This window comes from Chrysemys picta, chromosome 3, assembly GCF_011386835.1.
Source record: "Chrysemys picta bellii isolate R12L10 chromosome 3, ASM1138683v2, whole genome shotgun sequence".
Classification (NCBI taxonomy): domain Eukaryota; kingdom Metazoa; phylum Chordata; order Testudines; family Emydidae; genus Chrysemys; species Chrysemys picta.
In genome coordinates this window covers 151,093,259-151,111,415 of record NC_088793.1, presented here as the reverse complement: position 1 = coordinate 151,111,415, position 18,157 = coordinate 151,093,259, and the positions used below count along the sequence as shown (strand labels likewise).

Below are 18,157 nucleotides of genomic sequence, written 5' to 3'. Positions count from 1 at the left end.
TGGTGTCTAGTGTCCCTACATGAGACCAGATGAAGGTCCTGTTTCTCTCTCTCTGCTTCTATAGAGAGTTTCCTTTCAATGTCCTCATGGAAGAGAGATGTTTGAGGGAGGGATCTGAAGGAAATGAACATTTTCCCTTGCTGCAAACAATGGTGTAGCTAACACAAAGCTCCCTGCTCTGCCTTAAACATCAGTGATGAGATCAGCCGTAGCAAGAGAAACACGGAGACAAGACCTCAGAGCCTTGAGAAGAAACAGCCTTTCAGCTCACTTTTAAACTGAGAAATGAATACAAGTAATATTCTATCTGGTTTCTCAGCATCAGCCAATCAGGGTGCAAACACAACATGCTGGATCCTCCATCAGGTCACCAGATTTCACCTAAGGGCTAAGGAGGACGGATTTCATTACCGTCATTATTCCCCCACTCTTACCTACATATGTCAAAAGCTGCAAATACAGCTCCGATTTAATCAGCAGACACCAGAAAAGAGAATAAAATGACACATGCATGGCCCAGGACAAAATACTCTATGTATGTAGGCTGGGGCTTGGTTTAGAGCAGCAATCGCAGTTTGGATTGGGTTTGGAGCTGGATTTGGGACTCCGGCTAGAGATGAGACTAAGGATGGATCTGGGCCTGGGTGTGGGGGCGGAGGACAGAAGCCTCTAGCTCTACATCCAGCTGCACAATATCATGCTGCATTTTTATGGAGGATTTCTGCTGACAATGCAAACCACAAGGGCAAAGCTCGAGTGGTAAGAGAAACTCTTTTTTAAACATTTAGACATTCTCTTCATTAATGTTAGACAGACGGCATGGGTACAGACTGGGACTCTTAGCGACACTGCACTGAAAGGCTATAAAAAGCCAGCAACAAATACTGTTTAAAACTAAAGGTCTGACCCTGTGAGGCACTAAGTGCCTTTCACTCCTAACAGTCAGCAACGAGCACACAGCCCTTCCTAATTAACACCCCAGGATGATGGACTTTTACACCAGACAGACTGAGCAGCAATATTGAGATTTGAGAATATCTGCAGACTCTGCTACAAAATACCGCTCTAGTCTTTGGCCAAGGGGTGCATATTGTAGAGGGGAAAACAGGACGTTTCTAGGATATTGACTAGTTTTACTATAGGTGAAGTTTCTCTCAGAACATTCTACATTTATATATACAAATAAGAATTAGTGATGCTTAGCCCTTATACAGCAATATACAGAAAAGGACTGTACAATGAATAATGAACAACTTTCAGCCCTCACCAGTGAGGATAGGTGGGCATCATCAGCTCCACTTTACAGATGGGAAACTGAGACATAGGGACACGAAGTGACTTGATCAGTTCTATGCAGTACATCAATGGCAGGGCCAAGTTTAGAGTCAATGGGCTCCTTTCGCCTAGTCTCAGGCTCACTCTACTAGACTACAACATTTCATATACATGAAGGATAGCAGTAGGGTAAAAAAAAAAAAAGTCACCCTCACTGAATCAGTAATGGACAGATGGCAGGAATAAATGATCCATGAACAGTGCAGTCATGAGCAAATTCTGCTCTCTCTCAAGCGCTATGTTTTTTGGCAGGCACAGCATGATTTCACAGAATGCCTCCTTGGCAGCTTTTTCAGGTGGCTTCTCAGTCATCCCTTTGTCACTGAAGAATGGCTTCCCCATCTCTAGAGGATTAGGTATCAACATGGGAAGTGTCACCACTTGGAGGATTAAAAGTGCTGCAGGTTCTCTCAGACAAGAGTGCCTCCTTTGGCAGAGCTAGACTGGACTGGATAATCCTTCAACACTCAAGCCCTGATTCTCTCCTCACTCCTCACCTGCTCTGTTATAAATCACAAGTGAGTCTCTTGAAGTCACAGGAGTTACTCCAGGGTAAGTCTTCTTCCTGACACTTTTGCTTCAGCCAAGAACCCGTCTTTATCACAAAAGAGTCAAACAAACAAGGAAACAGCCCCAACTAGCCAGCCAGCCAAGGAGAGTTTAACATACCTGTTTCTTTCAGACAGATCAGGTCTAGTTTGATCAGCTTTGAGAAACAGATTTGCTTTTTATTCTAGTTCAAAGCAAAAAGAAAAGAAAAAAATCCACTCAAGTGCATAAAATATACTACCCTCCTGCTGAAATTTGGTTAGTTGAAGGTTTACAAATTACTCTCTGGAGGTAGCAAGGGCCGTGAAAGAAAAACAACCTCACTTGTGTATCTAGCAATAAGAAGTCTAAGAGGGCCTTGTGTTATTGAGACTGTGCAGAAGGCACTAGGCTATTACTGGCACATTAAAACCGGATTGTGTGAGGTGCAGAATGTTCTAAATCAGTATGAGTTGAGGTTTCTCAGCAATTCACACTGTCTAGCCCTTACAGAATCCTAATAAGAGCTGGCCAAGTAACAGTCAAATAATTTAACCAATGTCTTTTTAAAATTAATATTAACCTTTTCAAACAAACACGTGCACATAGGTCTTCTGGTGAAGCAACAACACACAAATAAATGCAAAGCTGTTTCAAGGTCCTGCGAACTATAAAATGCAGTTAATCGAGTGCCCTTTTTTGTTCAAATGATTTTAATTATTGGAATGCACAATTTTTTTAATATGCAAATAAAATGTTCTAAAACCTGAAAAAAAATTAATGCTAACATTTTTCTAAGCATTGGTGGTACCAGAAAGTTTACTGCTTAAAATATAATCTGATTGCACTATACAGAGCCTGATCTGCAATTCCTGTAAACAAGTAATTCCCAGGAAATTCAGCAGGAGTGTGTGTTTTATATGTGTAGGGATTACAGAATTGGGTCAATAGTCTACAGCAGTCCTGACTTCCACTGATGTGCAGATGAGATGCACACACTGAACAAAGGCAGCATATGCTATATGAATGGGTTGGGAGTATCATAAAATGCAATCAATCAATACATACATCCCCCTTTGGCCCCAGTGGATGTTCACAGTAGAGAGAGAGGGGACAACATTCAGACCTAAGGCAAGAGTTTGGTATTTGGGTCAGAAGAGATTCAAGGGAGACTGAATCATGATTCATTCCAATACAAATGAAGACAGTCCTGTGTGTTAGCATCAGCTCTGACTCGATCATCACATAACGCTCTGAAGGAGCGGATGCAAAGGCATGAGAAAGATTCAAATGTTTCATGCCAGGGTCGAGTGGGTCTTTGTCTACCTCCAGTGGTAGGCCCACAAAAGAGTATAAGAGTCACTACAGCAACGAGGTAGAGGTTCTACTCCTTTAGCTCAAGGGGTGGAGGATCGGCGTTTAGTACTAAAGGTCCTAATTTCAAAAGGTCAAGGATAGCCAGTGTGGGGTTAGTTACACAAATGCCATAGAAATTTGCTAATCGGCAGTTATCTGAAATAAGAGACCGGCTCCAAAACCAAAATATTTGGATCCAGATTTGAATGTCTTCAAGTCCTGCAGTGCATGGATTTGTGAGGTTTGGCTCAGGCCTATATCTTTTTTTTTTTTTTTTTTTTTTAAGTTTGCCTTTCCCCATTTCTCAACAATGATATGACATGAAAGGCAGGCTGTAATGAGGTCTGAGTGTACAGCAATGACCTTCCACGAGCACCTTAGCAATCATCACCATAAATAATTAAATATAAACTACAATTGTCAAGACAAATGAACAAAGTGACTTTAGCGATGCACGAGCCACATTTTTGTAAAGGGCATTTATTTACGTAAGACAGTCAGTGGGTCCCACAGTCTGAGGCAAATTTGGGAACTTTGACCTTCCATTCATTTTAGACTGGAAATGGCATCTTGGATTAATGTATGTGAATGGTCCCCTCAATTTTTACTTCTTAACACTTCCATTTCAGAGTACACAACCCACTCAGAACTAACTGCTCACTCCTCCTGCAAGGTGTCGAATGCCCTCAACTCTTGATTCATAGATTCCGAGGCCAGAAGGGACCACTGTGATCATTTAGTCTCACCTCCTGCATAACACAGGCCATGGAACTTCCCCCAAAATAATTCCTAGAGCATCTCTGTCTTGCTGTCACAATACCTAAAACATTCCATCTTGATTTAAATGAAACTAATGGGAATGGAGAGTGCTCAGCACCTTGCAGGGCATATTCTGAGTTCCTGACAGGGTGCTTTACATTAGAGAATTGAGCCCTTCATGTCTAATATTAGATTGTCCCTCCCACAAAGAATTTGCAACTTCTTTCTCTCTGTATTGCAAGACACCTGGTAAACTTTTGTCATTGTAGGATAGATAGATTAGATTAGATACAGACAGCCAGAGAGAGATCAGCACTGATATTCTGACTGTCCTTAGGGAGAGACAGGAGGGTCATGGAGGGAAAAGCAAAGAACATTAGATAATTGAGAGTATTTGCAATGTAATTAAAGGACACCTGGCATCAGGACCTTTTTTCAGTTAACAGGGCATTTCAGATACCTAGAGTTTGGATAAGTGATGTTGCACTGTATGTGCAGCATAAAGATTTTCCAGTGTGCAGCCCCTTTAACTCCGGAGGTCTTCAGAATTCTTATATCAAATCTACTGCCTTAAAAAAGTGTAATGTAGTGAATCCAACCAACATATTAAATACATTAAAGTCTGCAACTTCCTGCCAAAGCTGGCAGGTCCAGGAGATGGAATGTGTGGTTCTCTAAGATGACTACAAATAGATCCTCTCCCACTAGAGCTGAGAAAGCCAGATGAGTCTGCCAGCAAAAACGTAAGGCAGACATTAATCACAGGAGCCTGTACCTTCTCTCCACATGCAAGCTCTATGCACCAGCAGGAAGGATAATGCAAACCACCAAACAGAATAGGTGTATGGAATTCTCAGAGCTGAAGAGGTTCTTCGGTACTTCCTGGATTACTGCTAGCATTCAGATACTAATACATTATTCATCATCAACAACTTTTCCTGGGTTAAGGTAGGTTCAGCTGAGAGCTGCCCATATGCAAAACATCTCTTTTGGTTTGAGTTTTGTTTTTTTAAATTCCATTGTAATTTTAGTGCCAAGAAAAGAGTCCAGATTGACATACCCAGGTACTGAAGCCGTCAATGTATTCACAGAAAAAAATAAGTTGCAGACAGCAGCAGGGCAAATATGATCTCAGTTGGGTCATCTGCAGACTTTGAATCTGGCCTCTTCAGTGCTAAAAGCATGAATCTACTGTTTGAGGCCACTCTACTATCAGATAGAATCAGAATGTTATCCTCTTGTGGACCAGCCTCCAGAAGACAAAAAGCTAAGAGCTCCTGGTGTGACTAACACAAGCTTAAGAAGTAACACACACCAAAGTTGCTTTTTCCAGGCATTTCTCTTAACCAACATGTGCTAGATCATCAGGGAAATGCTTCTTTATTTCTTGGGGACCACAATAATATCCAATGCTCTACTCCTGGAAGTCTTTCTCTTACAGGTTTCCCAAAGGTGAGAAAAAAAATCCAGCCATCTCTCCCAACCCCCTATTTTTCTAGTGAAAAAGCCTGTGGGAATTAATGTAGGTATCAGCTATAAGTCCTTATCCTTCTAGTCTCTCTCTTCTTTGACAGCAATTTCAAAACCTTCCTGTTTATTTGAATGAGGAAGTTACCCCTAGAAACTCACATGAACTGATCTCTCTGTCAAATAGAACATACACTGCCTCCTACTTGCTCTGGAGGGCCTGGAGATATCAAACTTTACAACAGCAACATAATTACATATATATTAAGAGATCTTAAGAGGTTCCTAAAAATGTACTTTCCACTCAGCCTTCTATGATTGGATCCATGATAACTAAAGTAATAAAAGTTTTTTAAAATTCTATAAAACACTTCCAAAATAGTTTTTTTCCTGTAACATACATGGCATATGCAAAAATTCATGATGGTTCAATAAGGCATAAAGGCTTTAATTGGTTCTGGATGCCCTTCATAAATCACCTGTGCTTTCACTACTCATAAGAAAGCTGTCCCAAACTCATGCCAATAAAGCCTTTATACCACTCCACCACATATTCTGTGTAGATCTAGATGGGTAAACGCTGTGTGTGTGTGTGTGTGTGTATACACACACACACACAATTAATTACAAACAGTTTATTATTCAGCTACTTAAATCAATCAAAAGGTAGTACCTTCTTTTTGCTGCAGTAAATCTGCCACTTCTTCTCTGGAGGGAGTGCAAACATAGCCTCTCTGTTCTTATCCGTGAGATCCAGTTCATCCTGGGATTGTTAAATGAAACACACACAGTCAGTTGCATTGATACCTGCCGATACTGTGGAAAGAACATGCGTCAACCATGCCCCACACCCTCAATTAAAGCAGCAGAGGACCTAGTGTCTCCCTGTAACGATTGATCTCTGTAAAGATTTGTATTGCCTGCATCACCTTCACCACTGATTTACGTTCACATATTCTGCTACAGGTTCCCCCAGTTAGAGCAGAACAGACCCAGGGAGGTGACGAGCAACCACAGTGTCTAACTTCCCTTGTGAATTATCATTACACCTGTGCTTACCTGGGTGGGAGCAATCATTGTATTTGATGAATAAGAAGTGATGCGTCCTGATATAAGGTGATGAATCATGAAAGAGTTGAAGGGAAAAAACCTCATTGCTCTGGCTAAAATAAGGCAGACACTAAACTTTCTCTGAGAAGTCTATATAGAGTCAATGCACCTCCTTCCAGGCCCAAAATACCAACCTGGATCCTGCCCACTCCCAGCTCAGCCCTGCCAATACATTTCAAGACTGTCCTGCACCAACCCCCAATAGAACAACCCCGGAGACTGCCAGCTATGCCAAACTACCAATGATTTTTAGGCCGGCTTTGAACCAGCAACCTGGAGCGAAAGGATCCATTTCCCATTACCACTCCCCTGCACCATCCAGTTCCCACCAAAAGACAAAAGTATAACCTCATGTTTGAAAAAACCAACATATTCCAAAGAGAGAAATTCACCATTGGTGTAACTGGGCAAATATCTTCATCTGTTGAGGAGAGCAGCAAGTTTGGCACAGTATTTTTGTGAGAGGAAGGATTACCTTGTCATTAGTAAACTACACTGGATTCAGAAGTTCAATTCCCAGTTCTACCACAGGTTTCCAGTGGGACTCTGTGCATGCCACTTGAGCTCTGTGCCTCAGTTCCCCTTCTGCAAGGGGATGATAATACTCCCCTTTTCCCAGGCTATTTAGACAGCAAACTCTTCAGGGCAGGGACTGTCTTTTATGGTGTACGTTAAGCGCTTAGCAAAATGGGGCTCCGATCTCAGTTGAAGTCCGTAGGTTCTGGTGGGATATAAATAATAATATTCCAAAGAGCACACCAACATATTTTGCTTTGTTTGGTTCAGCTGAGCTGATCATAGAAGACAAGCGGCAGAGGTGTGTGCTTGAACAAGAGTAAGAGTGTGCGTGTGTGGTACAAAGACCATCCACTCCTCCTCACAGTTTCAAACAATGTTTCAGACAGATTTTTCTGTGTGTAATATATATATTTGAAGGAGAAAGTGTTCAGGAGTCCTATAACAAGATGACATTGTGAGGCTAATAGAACTGTAAATGCAACACCCATGCTAAGCTCGCCCATTGCAGGGACAATACTTCTTTAATTCAGCCCCACAATGGCTCATTTGGAAAGCTTTCAGGGCTGGGAAACTTGTGAAAACAGTGAGCTAAATTGCATACTGAGCCTGGTAGTGGCTGCTGACAGATTTAAAGGTCCGCAGAGACTTCAGCGGCAGAAAGGTACAAAAGAAACGCAAACAGTAACAAGACTAGGTCACTGCCAGCAGCAGAAGGTAGAATAAGCTGGGGGATTTTTATTCTTTTCAAAAATGTTTAAAGAAAAAAAAATGTTAGCTGTGCATGAAGAGCACAAGCCATGTGGAAATATTTAGGGTGAGTTTCCAACCAAGGGGGCAGCCAAGCGAGACAAGGAGTTCTATAAGCAGCAACCAGAATCATATTCTTGGGTGGAGGGAGAGAGAGAAACTACATGGAAGGTCATAAGACCAGCAAAGGAATGCTGTTAGAGGTCAAGTGTTTGGGATGAGTGGGAGGGCCAGGGAGGAAATCAGAGTTTCCAGATTCGGAAGAAGAGCTGCTGGGGTTGCAATACACATGTGAAGTGAGCTGGCCAGTCTTAGCTAAGTCCTGAGAAAATCATCATTGCGAGAAACTGGAGGCTAATAAGATAAACAGTAGGAGTTCTCTTATGAAGCTTAATTCATGTACAAGAGCAAGTTGAGAGATAGCTAGTTCTGTGTGGTTTTCACAGACACTCCCCCAATACCATACTGAATGACAGCACACTCAACCAGTAAAAGACAAGACAAACATGACATCAGAATACTCATTAAGTGAACACACCCTAAGGGTAGGATGCTGTAACTTGCCACCTCTGAAAGTTGCTTTTGTGGGTGTTCCATGCATCAGGCATAGATTCATAGATTATAAGGCCTCAAGGGACCTTTATGGTCATCTACTCCGACCTCCTGACCAAGGTGCATGCTGCTGTCTTTGCCCCACCTAGCGTTCTGCCATTTAATTATATATTTTGCATCCTGATAGCATGAGCTTCCTTACAGAAAAGATAGATAATGGGATGGTAGAAGATGCAATGGAAAAAAGCATGCAATGGAAAAAAGCATGCACATGCAGGCAGCCCTCCCCATTGCAATCTAAAAAGCAAACCAATAGTAAGAGTCATTGCCCTAGCTACAATCTTCATGCTTCAGGGCATAACTTGCTCACCAATTGAGGATCAGGAAGGAATCTGCTTCCATTGAACAACAGTTAGAGAGGGTGGGCTACTCCTTCCTCTGAAACAACCAGCATTGACCATTGTCAGAAGGCCAAATCCTAGACTCCAGGCTCACAGCCCAAATGGCAAGGTTGCAAGTGGGGGCACCTCCACAATGGAGGAGGAAAACCTCCCCTACTGGATGCAGAGCAGCAGCAAAGCCACTCGTTGGCCTTCAATGCAGTGTGCAGTCACTCCTGTGGCAGCTGTGCTCTCCGTCAGTGAGGGAGGAAAGCTAGTGAAATTGCATAGTCATGGATATATCAGCCTTACTTACCTTCCTTCCCTTGTCCAGCCACTCAAAAGCCCCTCATGTTGAGGCACACGTTGTTCTCTAAAGGTTCTCAAAATCCTGCCTCTCTCTACTCCTTTCTGCAGTGGCAGGGCAAAGGACTTCTATAACTGCAGAGGAAAGCACAGGATCTGACCCAGAGATAAGACACTGGACCACATGAACCATTTGCCTGTTCCAATATGGAATTCTCATGGAAGGCACCTTAAGAATCTCACTGCCTGGGAGAGTGGCCATAACAAGCACCTCAGGCTCTGAAGAGATTTCAGAAGGTTATATCTGATGTGCTCGTGAACACATCACACTGGCCTGTTTTCAGAGTAGGACTAGTCACGGAGTGAGACTGCTGGCTCTACTGTGAGTGCAGTGACAGTGGCCATCCACTAGAGGAAAAAGGAACCAAAAAGGAGGAGGTGGGAGAATGCAGAAGTAGTAAGGACCTTGAATAGCGTCATCTAGAACAGGGACAGACCTAGGTGAGGAAGCCCTCATGCCTGGATGCCCAGGGAGCATCTGGGGGAAGAAGAGAAGTTCTGTTGGAACAAAGGGGGAGGGGAAAAACCCTCCTTCTATCTGTTGTGGTGATTTCTCTACAGAAATATAGTAACTCTTCTTCCATGTCTTGGATGGAGGGCTTGGTTCCAGAGATTCATGCCAACAGGCTCGTGTACAACACAGCTCAGCTGCCTGGCTCTCAAAAGCACTTCAAGCTGCAAGTGCTCCAGTGAAATACAGATTAAAAAGACATTTGCCAGGACAGCCTCAGAGATGTAAAAAAAAAAAAATCCAGTTACTATTCCTTACATTGCACTCAGTTTTCCATTTTTTTTTTAAATTTTACTTACTGAGGGTGGGATATGTTCAGTTAATTTCCTTTTATGTGGGCCTTTTTACGGACAGACTGAATTTTGATGATACAACATTAAAACCTATTGGAGCTGGATTTGAGGTTCAAATATTTCCAGTCCAGTTCTCTGGGCCAAAAGGGAAGATGGCCAGCATTAAAATGGCTGCAACCCAGGAAAACAAGAGGGAGAGAAGAGGAGGAATGGGCAGGGAACATAAAACAGTTTTTTGTGGGATTAAAAACCATACTATGCCCCATGATTTGGGGAACAGTCAACGAATTGTGAAATCTGGATCTGGTGATCGGCCGCCATTGTTTTATGATGACATTTAAAGTCCAACACAAGCAGAACAAAAGGGAATTTCTCACCAATAAAAGGCAGCACCTCTCTGAAGAAGTGTTACATTACATGAATACAGGAAAAATAATGTGGGAGAAAATTAAAATACCCAATGGTTATCTTGAAGAATCTGGCTGCATATTAAGGACTGTGTTTAGGGATCCCTTCACCCATCTCTAAAATGTAGCCGCCTCCAGGTGGAACATCGTAGGGCCCACTAACTCTGCCCATCAGTGCTTTTTAGGACAGGAAGAATAATTCATTCGATTGGAACTGTAGGATTTAGGTGAGCAGAATTTCGTATACTCTGAAACTGTGATCCTAATAAACTCCTGCAAGGTGTGTTGGGACATTCTAACAATGCTGTCTGTGGAATCTCTTCAGCACAGCAGGGCTCTTCTTTTAAATCAAGTTCTTTGCTACTTATGTAGCTTTTTCTACTAACCCTTTCTGAATGTGCATGGGAAGGACTTGACATGGTGTACATGGGCTGACATTGAAGAGAATTACCAAAATGTATCCCTCCTGCATTCTTGGCCATTATCTGTTAACTCACCTGGAATCCTATGGGGAACAAACTGCGATTTGCAATGTCTTATTACATTGGTACAGTCCAATACAAGATCCTCTTCCTCACCAAATTCAAATTAGTTTGTGCCAATATTGAACTAAGGCCAGTCCTGATTTTTTATAGATTTTAAGGCTAGAAGGGCCTTTATGACTATTTAATCTGACTACCCGCATAAGCACAGGCCATAGGTTTCACTCAATGATTCCTGAAACCAAGAATCTCAAACAGTTCCGCCTGTTATGTCTTGTCACAACCTACACTGCAACCTCTTTGGGAAGGGACTGTCTTTTTACCACATATATGTACAGTGCCTAGCATACTAGAGTCCCGATCCTTGACTGGTGTCAATAAGTGCTACTTCAATACAAATTACCAATGATGATAATAAATTGGACTGAGGGTGATACTTCTCCATTGCTTGCAGTTGTCATATTGAGACATCTTCTCTTTGATGGCAGAAGAAGATATCTCAAACGTGACCAGAAGAAGATCTCAAGCTCTGTACTTAAACTTCTCAATACTCTGGGCTTGTCTACACTTACCGGGGCATCAACGTGCAGCGATCAATGCATTGGCAGTCGATTTAGCAGGTCTAGTGAAGACCCACTAAATCAACCGCAGATCACTCCGTCGACTCCTGTACACCACCTGAACAAGAAGTGCAAGGGGAGTCGATAGGAGAGCATCTCCCATCGACATTGCGTAGCGTGGACCCCGCAGTAAGTAGATCTAAGTACATCAACTTCAGGTACATTATTCACGTAACTGAAGTTGCGAAACTTAGATCAATCTTCCCCCGTAGTGTAGATAAGGCCTCAAATGGACACTGCAGCATTGTATGTTTAGCATTTCCAACCTTGGGTGGCATGAGAATAGGACATGTCCTCTGTATAGAATTCCATCACAGGTAGCAAGTTCATCTCTACAGTCCTAGTATGTTTTTATGTGAGACGATATCTGGACTTTTTCTGCTGACTATCCATTGAATTCTTGCTCAGGCTCTTGTAAGTTGGGTCATTTTGTGTTTCTCGTTTGAGCTTGTCAGATTTTGCTTCAGAAATGGGTCGTGGTGTTATATGTATTTCAACCTCCCCTTCCTGCAGCTCCTGGCTTCCCCTGTTTAGACGTGCTCTTGAAAGCATTCCTGCTAGAAGCAGCTCCTTTCCAGGTCTGTATTTCACCTTTGCAATGTCATGATCATTCTCTGAAGTCTTGGTGGTACTTTACACAATAGTTTCTGTAAGATGGCTTAGAAAGGTTTATGGTCTTGTTTCTGCCTCAGCTGATTTCAGCCTGCAAACATACTTATGAATAGGGTTACCATTCGTCCGGATTTACCTGGACATGTCCTCCTTTTTGTGCTAAAAATAGCGTCCGGGGGGGATTTGTAAATCACTCAAAATGTCCGGGATTTCCCCCCCCCCCGGCAGAGCAGAGCGAGCGGCTGGGAGGGCTGCAGGAAAGTCACGGGCTGGACTCCGGAGCAGCTGTAGAGGAGCTCCTCCTCCCCCCCCCCCTGCATTCTGAGCCGGCAGCTCCTCCTCCCCTGCAGCCCAGTGCTCCGGTCCGGCAGCGCTGTGCAGGGCCAGGGACCGGGTTGTGTGTTGTGCTGGGGAGCGCAGCCACGTGTCCGGCTCGCACAGAGCCCAACACCCTGTTCTGAGCAGCAGGGTAAGGGGGCCAGGGAGGTTCTGGAGGGGGCAGTCAAGAAACAGGGGGGGGGGTCGGGAGTTCAAGGGGGTCTTTTTGGGGGGAGTGGAGAAAGTTTTGGGCAGTCAGGGTACAGGTAGGGGGTAGGGTCCTGGGGGGCAGTTGGGGGGGGGTCTTAGGAGGGGGCAGTTAGGGGACAAGGAACAGGGAGTCTTAGGTAGGGGGTGGGGTTCTGGAGGGCAGTTAGGAGCAGGGGTCCCAGGAGGGGGCAGTCAGGGGACAAGGAGCGGGAGGGTGGGGGGCTGGGAGTTCTGGGGGGGAGCTGTCAGGGGGCAGGAGTGGGGAGAGGGATCGGAGCAGTCAGGGGACAGGGAGCAGAGGGGTTTAGATGGGTTGGGAGTTCTGGGGGGGGGGCTGTCAGGGGGTGGGGAGTGGTTGGATGGGGCATGGGAGTCCCAGGGGTCTGTCTGGGGGTGGGGGTGTGGATAAGGGTTGAGGCAGTCAGGGGACAAGAGGCAGGGAGGCTTAGATAGGGGGTGGAGTCCTGGGGGGCAGTTAGGGGCAGGGGTCCCAGGAGGGGGCAGTCAGGGGACAAGGAACAGGGGGAGGGTTGGGAGTTCTGGGGGGGCGGGAAGTGGGAGGGGCAGGGCTAGGGCGGGGCTCCTCCCGTCCTCTTTTTTGCTTGCTGAAATATGGTAACCCTACTTATGAACCCAACCAAAAACGATTGCCAGCATTTCTTTTCCAATCTGAGCATGGTTTTGTTACATTTTAGTCAGTGCTTAAAATGACCTGGGTGTTCATCTTGCAAAAGGACAACCAGCCCTCAACCTCTGAGAACTTGCACAACAAAGATCATGGGGCCAAATTCTCTGATGGTACAGGTTGCCATAGCTGAACTGAGAATTCAATCCTTACTCTTTTTTTGGTAAATTCAAAACCGGAAGATAGAGATTGCCATACTGGATCAGACCAGTGGTTCATCTGATCCAGTATCCTGTCTCCAACAGTGATCAATGCCAAAAGCTTCAGAGGAAAGTGCAGAAATCCTGCAGCAGAAAGTTTTGGAATAAGCTGTCCCCAGCAAACAGGGCTTTGGAGTTGTGCTCTGGCTCTGCTCCAGCTCCAGGCAAAAACCTGGAGCTCCATTGCTCCGGAGCTGCTCCGCACTCCAGCTGCGGGCTCTGCTCCAAAGCCCTGCCACCAAATGTTTGTTCCCAACTACCTGAGCTACAGAGTGGCTGGTGACCTGAAGCAGATGAATGTCTCTCCCTTTCAAAATATTTCCGTACTAGTACTAAGGACTTTGTTTAAATTCTGCAAAGCTTTTCTCTTGCTGGTCACTCCAGCCTCATTTGGCACTTTTCCACAAGCTGCATTCTAATCAGAACATGCAACTAAGAGAAACTAGGGATGAATTTGATTAATTATGTTAATATGCCCATAGCGCTCTGTAAGGTCTCCTTGTTTCAGGGTCCTTCCATTTGGACAATTACCTCCACCTTTATTGCAAACAAATCTGGCCCCGGTGGTTTGTTGACATTAATTTTGTGACTTTCTGCCTGTGTGTGCATTAAATGAACCCTCCCCATGCGCACACCCTCTCATTCATGCTTCCAACCCTTTTCCTCTCTCATATACATACACATGCCTTTTCATTTCCCTCTACCCCTCCTCTCTCGTTGTCCCCTTATCTCTGTCCCACACACTCACTCTGTCTTTCCCATTTCACAAGCACCAAGTTTATCTTAGTTACAAAGATCACAATGTAACCCCCTCTTCTGACCTCTCTCCTACTGCCATCCTTGGCTCAGAAGAGGCTGGGCCTGCAGTGGATGTGCCAAATGCTTTGCACTGGGATCCCAATTCCACAACACACCAGACCAGAGCTGTTAACATGTAGATTTCTCATCACATAATTAGAAGAGGGGCCAATAAAAATTCCAAGCCTCTTTGACACTCCCAAATGGGACGGCAGAGCCTTGGTCCTGACCAAAAAAATTGCCTCACACACTGGGTTTATTTTATTTTGTAAAAGATAAACACAGATTCTAGCACATCATAGGATCCAATCCAGTGTCCTTTGGCCCTGGCACCCTGAGGGGCCAAGAGAGGGTTTGAGCTGGGGAGGCGGTGGTGGTAGGGTAAGCAATGCTGAAATGCAACTCAAGCCAAACCAGATAAAAAGCCCTGGTATCTTTGGGATTGGAGAGGGAGGAGAAGCGGCAGAGAGATGAGGGAGGGGTTGTCAGCAGCATAGTGTGATCCTTTCCAATACAGGATCCAACCCAGTATAGCTGTTATGGTGTTAACAAGTGAACCGAGTGAGACCACATTGCTAACATGTGATTTATATTGCCTGACAGCTACATTTTGGCATGAGAAAATCCCAGGAACCTTTATTTTTTCAGCCCCCATTCTCTGTGCCAGCCCCATTTTGGCAAACTACAAATGGGTTACACTGATGGCTTTCACATTCTGTCTGCACTTCTCCCTGCTGAGGAGAAAGAAAGAGCGAGAGAAGCCCCATCAAAGGCTCACAATCAGCAGTCCTGAAAGCCACTTCAGAGCCATCCAGGAGGGGATGAATAAAATAATCCCTCTTCAGATCTCAGTCCTGCCACAGAGAGCTATGAAATCATAGAAGTCAGAAATAGGGAAGATTTATTCGATCATTTTGTCCATCTCCAGGGGACAGTATAGGACTGTTCCTCCACAGTGTATTTTCCAGTGCTTTGTCCAATCTAGTTTGTCACACTGACAAATCAGAAGCAATGTGCTAGAGAAATCCATGCTTGGAACATAAAGAGTCTGGCAGGATGTGTTGAAAATTGACGACTGAGTTTTCACTGAGAGAGATTAAGTCAACTCCACGAGCTGGCTGGTGTTGTCAGTTCAACATAATGCAAGAGAAATTCCATTCAGCAAGCTCCACAGCAGGGAAACAATCGACAAGTATTACCTGGTGGATGTTCATACTCGGCAAGCAACACCACTGTCACCTACACAGGTGTGGATCCTGGCTTTTCCACATGTGCAGGAGGCACATTTCATCTCCCACATGTGCAAGTACTGTGTGGCCTTAGTGCTTCACTAACCCATGTGAATGACTCCTCCACCCCATCTTAAACCCTCGTGATCAACAGCAGCTTCTTTAAGGTACAATGAAATAACTCACTTGTGGGAGGAGACTGGGAAAGAAGCAATATTTTCTGTTTGATTGACTGAAAGCAATGGGATGTGTGTTTGTGAACTCATTAACAAAGCAAATCTGGTCTTCCATACCTTTATGTGCATACTAACATGCATACAATGTGCATATGTGTATGCCGTGAGCATCTGTGTCAGCCCTATGCACATAATATCCATGTATTACATATGGTACATGCCTGCACACATGTACAATGCAATGTCTTACATGTACATGCATGTGTTGTGTGTGCATAAGATGTATATGTTCACACAACATACCAGGTGTGTGAAGGGGCACATTTAAGTCTGTAACTGTCAGTAGGTTGACATAGATAAGACACTTGCGTGTGGCTCTCACTGTAACTCTGAAATGCAGATGCCTGTAGGTTCCCCCTCTCCCCACCTCCCATTTCCTTTCCTGTCTTTGCAACCAATACTGCTCTGGAAGGCTCCTGGCTAGGGAGGCTGGTTATCCTCTCACTTCAACCAGTGAAAATCAGAAGCAACTTCATTTAAGTCAACGGTGTTACACTTGTGTGAAATTTGTGTACATGAGAGGAGAATCTGGGCCTGGGTGTCTTTCTTCTTCCCTGCCACCTGGACTGGCTGTCCATTCCCAAAGCTCAGGACTACAGCAGAGATCTCACCTGCCAAGGAGAAAGCAGTTTGCTGCCAAAGAGAAATCTCAGTAGCCCCACACGCACAGCGCTCTGCTGCTGCTTCCTTTCTCCCTCATCAAGCATTGGTTAATCTCTTGTTTATTTCCTAGAGAAAAGCTGGGTCCCACCCAGATCCTGCTTCTCAAAGCAGTATCCCAGCACATGCAATTAACAAGGTCCATTCCAACAGGCTGCAGGGGTCCCCTTCAGTGGTGAGCTGGAGCCGGTTCGCACCGGTTCGCAAGAACCGGTTGTTAAATTTAGAAGCTGGTGTAGAACCGGTTGCTAAAGGGGCCGGCGGGTGGGCAAACTCCAGTCCGTGGGCTACATCCGGCCCGCAGGACCATCCTGTCCAGCCCGCCTGAGCTCCCAGCTGGGGAGGCTCTCCTGGCCCCTTCCCCACTTCCCCCTCCCTCGCAGAGCCCCAGCGTGCCAGGCTGCCGGCACCAGCGCTCTGGGCAGCTCCTGCCACTTTGAGCAGCATGGTAAGGGGGCCAGGGCTAGGAGGATAAGGGGCAGGGAGTGGTTTGAGGGGGCGGAGGTTCTGAGGGGGGCGGTCAGGGGACAGGGAACGGGGGGAGGCGTGGGAGTTCTAGGGGTCTGTCGGGGTGGTGATGGATGGGGTCGGGGCAGTCAGGAGACAGGGACCGGGGTGAGTTGGGTAGGGGGTGAGGTCCTGGAGGGGGGTCTCAGGAGCGGGTGGTCAGGGGACAAGGAGCGGTGGGGGTTGATGGGTTGCGGGTTCTGAGGGGGGCAGTTGGGGACAGGAAGTGGGTTGGGGTCGGATGGGCGGGGGGAGGGAGGAGACAGGCACATGGGACCTGTACTCACCGCGCGGTTCCCTACCGGGTCTTCAGCGGCACTTCGGCGGCGGGGGGGGGTCTTCACTCGCTCCGGGTGAAGGACCTGCCGCCGAAATGCCACCGAAAACCCGGAGCGAGTGAAGGGCCCCCCTCTGCCGCAAAAGTGCCGCTGAGGACCTGGTAGGGAACCGGTTATTAGGATTTTGGGAGCTCATCACTGGTCCCTTCCCTCAGAGAGACTTTAGACACCTGCCTTTGTGGCTCTTCAATCCTCCCTCCAGAAGGAGCAAGCTGGTAACCAGGGCAGGCAGCTGAAGGGCAGCTGGGACAGTCAATATTAATTTATACAACTGCACCACAAGAGAGAGAGACTGTCTTCCTCTCCCCTATCTTTTGTATGTTTTTCACCATCTTGGGTTGTAAGCACTTTGGGACAAGACCCATGTTTACCTCCATATTTGGACCATACCAATCACTTCAGAGCCCTTTCTCAAATTGGAGCCGCTGGGTGTTACCGTTAATATTAAACCTCCTCATCAAGATGTGCTGTTACAGCACAAGTGACCCTTCCCCACCCTTCCTCCTCCTCCCCTCATTTCCCTTCCCCCTCTCCCCTCCCTGCTCAAGGTTTGTTTTTCAGGCCAGAGCCCTTCAGATGAGACTCTGCCTGGGAAGCTAGGTGTGGGAAAGGTTATCAGGAAACAGCCGTCTCAACGGCTACCTTTCCGGCTTCCCCACCCTACCCCCAGCCCCTAAGGTCTCTGCTCTTCTGTTTAATACGAATGAGTTCAGAGGCGATTCCTGTGCTAGAGCAATTCACAGCTTGCACTGTGCCAAAGCACACAGGCACACACCTCTTTGATCGCTTCCTGCTCCAACACAGCTCAGCTGGCTCGCCCCACAGAACGTGGGCTGAGAAGGGCACAGCAAAAGAATTATTGCTGCCTGAGCCCCATGCGAAAGGCAGGCTGCGTTTCCAGGGGCGTGGGTACTGCCCTCTCCTTCCCCCTC

At 45.8% G+C, this 18,157-nt stretch overlaps 1 protein-coding gene and 1 long non-coding RNA gene across 15 annotated transcripts in view; one reads left to right on the top strand and one right to left on the bottom strand.

Moving 5' to 3' along the window:
• The window catches only part of DAAM2 (dishevelled associated activator of morphogenesis 2), a 243,033-nt gene that overhangs the window by 104,758 nt on the left and 120,118 nt on the right, over positions 1-18,157 (bottom strand). For all 14 annotated transcript variants that reach the window (XR_010599842.1, XR_010599841.1, XR_006174048.2 and 11 more), the window contains one exon: positions 6,119-6,208. Coding sequence is in view for 11 of the 14 variants with exons in the window: in XM_065589271.1 (XP_065445343.1) it covers positions 6,119-6,208 (90 nt within the window). In the remaining 3 variants the exon portion in view is untranslated. The remainder of the gene's footprint in view (positions 1-6,118; positions 6,209-18,157) is intronic.
• The window catches only part of LOC112060523 (uncharacterized), a 48,125-nt gene continuing 44,879 nt past the window's right edge, over positions 14,912-18,157 (top strand). Inside the window, exon 1 of the long non-coding RNA XR_002889825.3 lies at positions 14,912-15,651. This is a non-coding gene — a long non-coding RNA (uncharacterized LOC112060523). The remainder of the gene's footprint in view (positions 15,652-18,157) is intronic.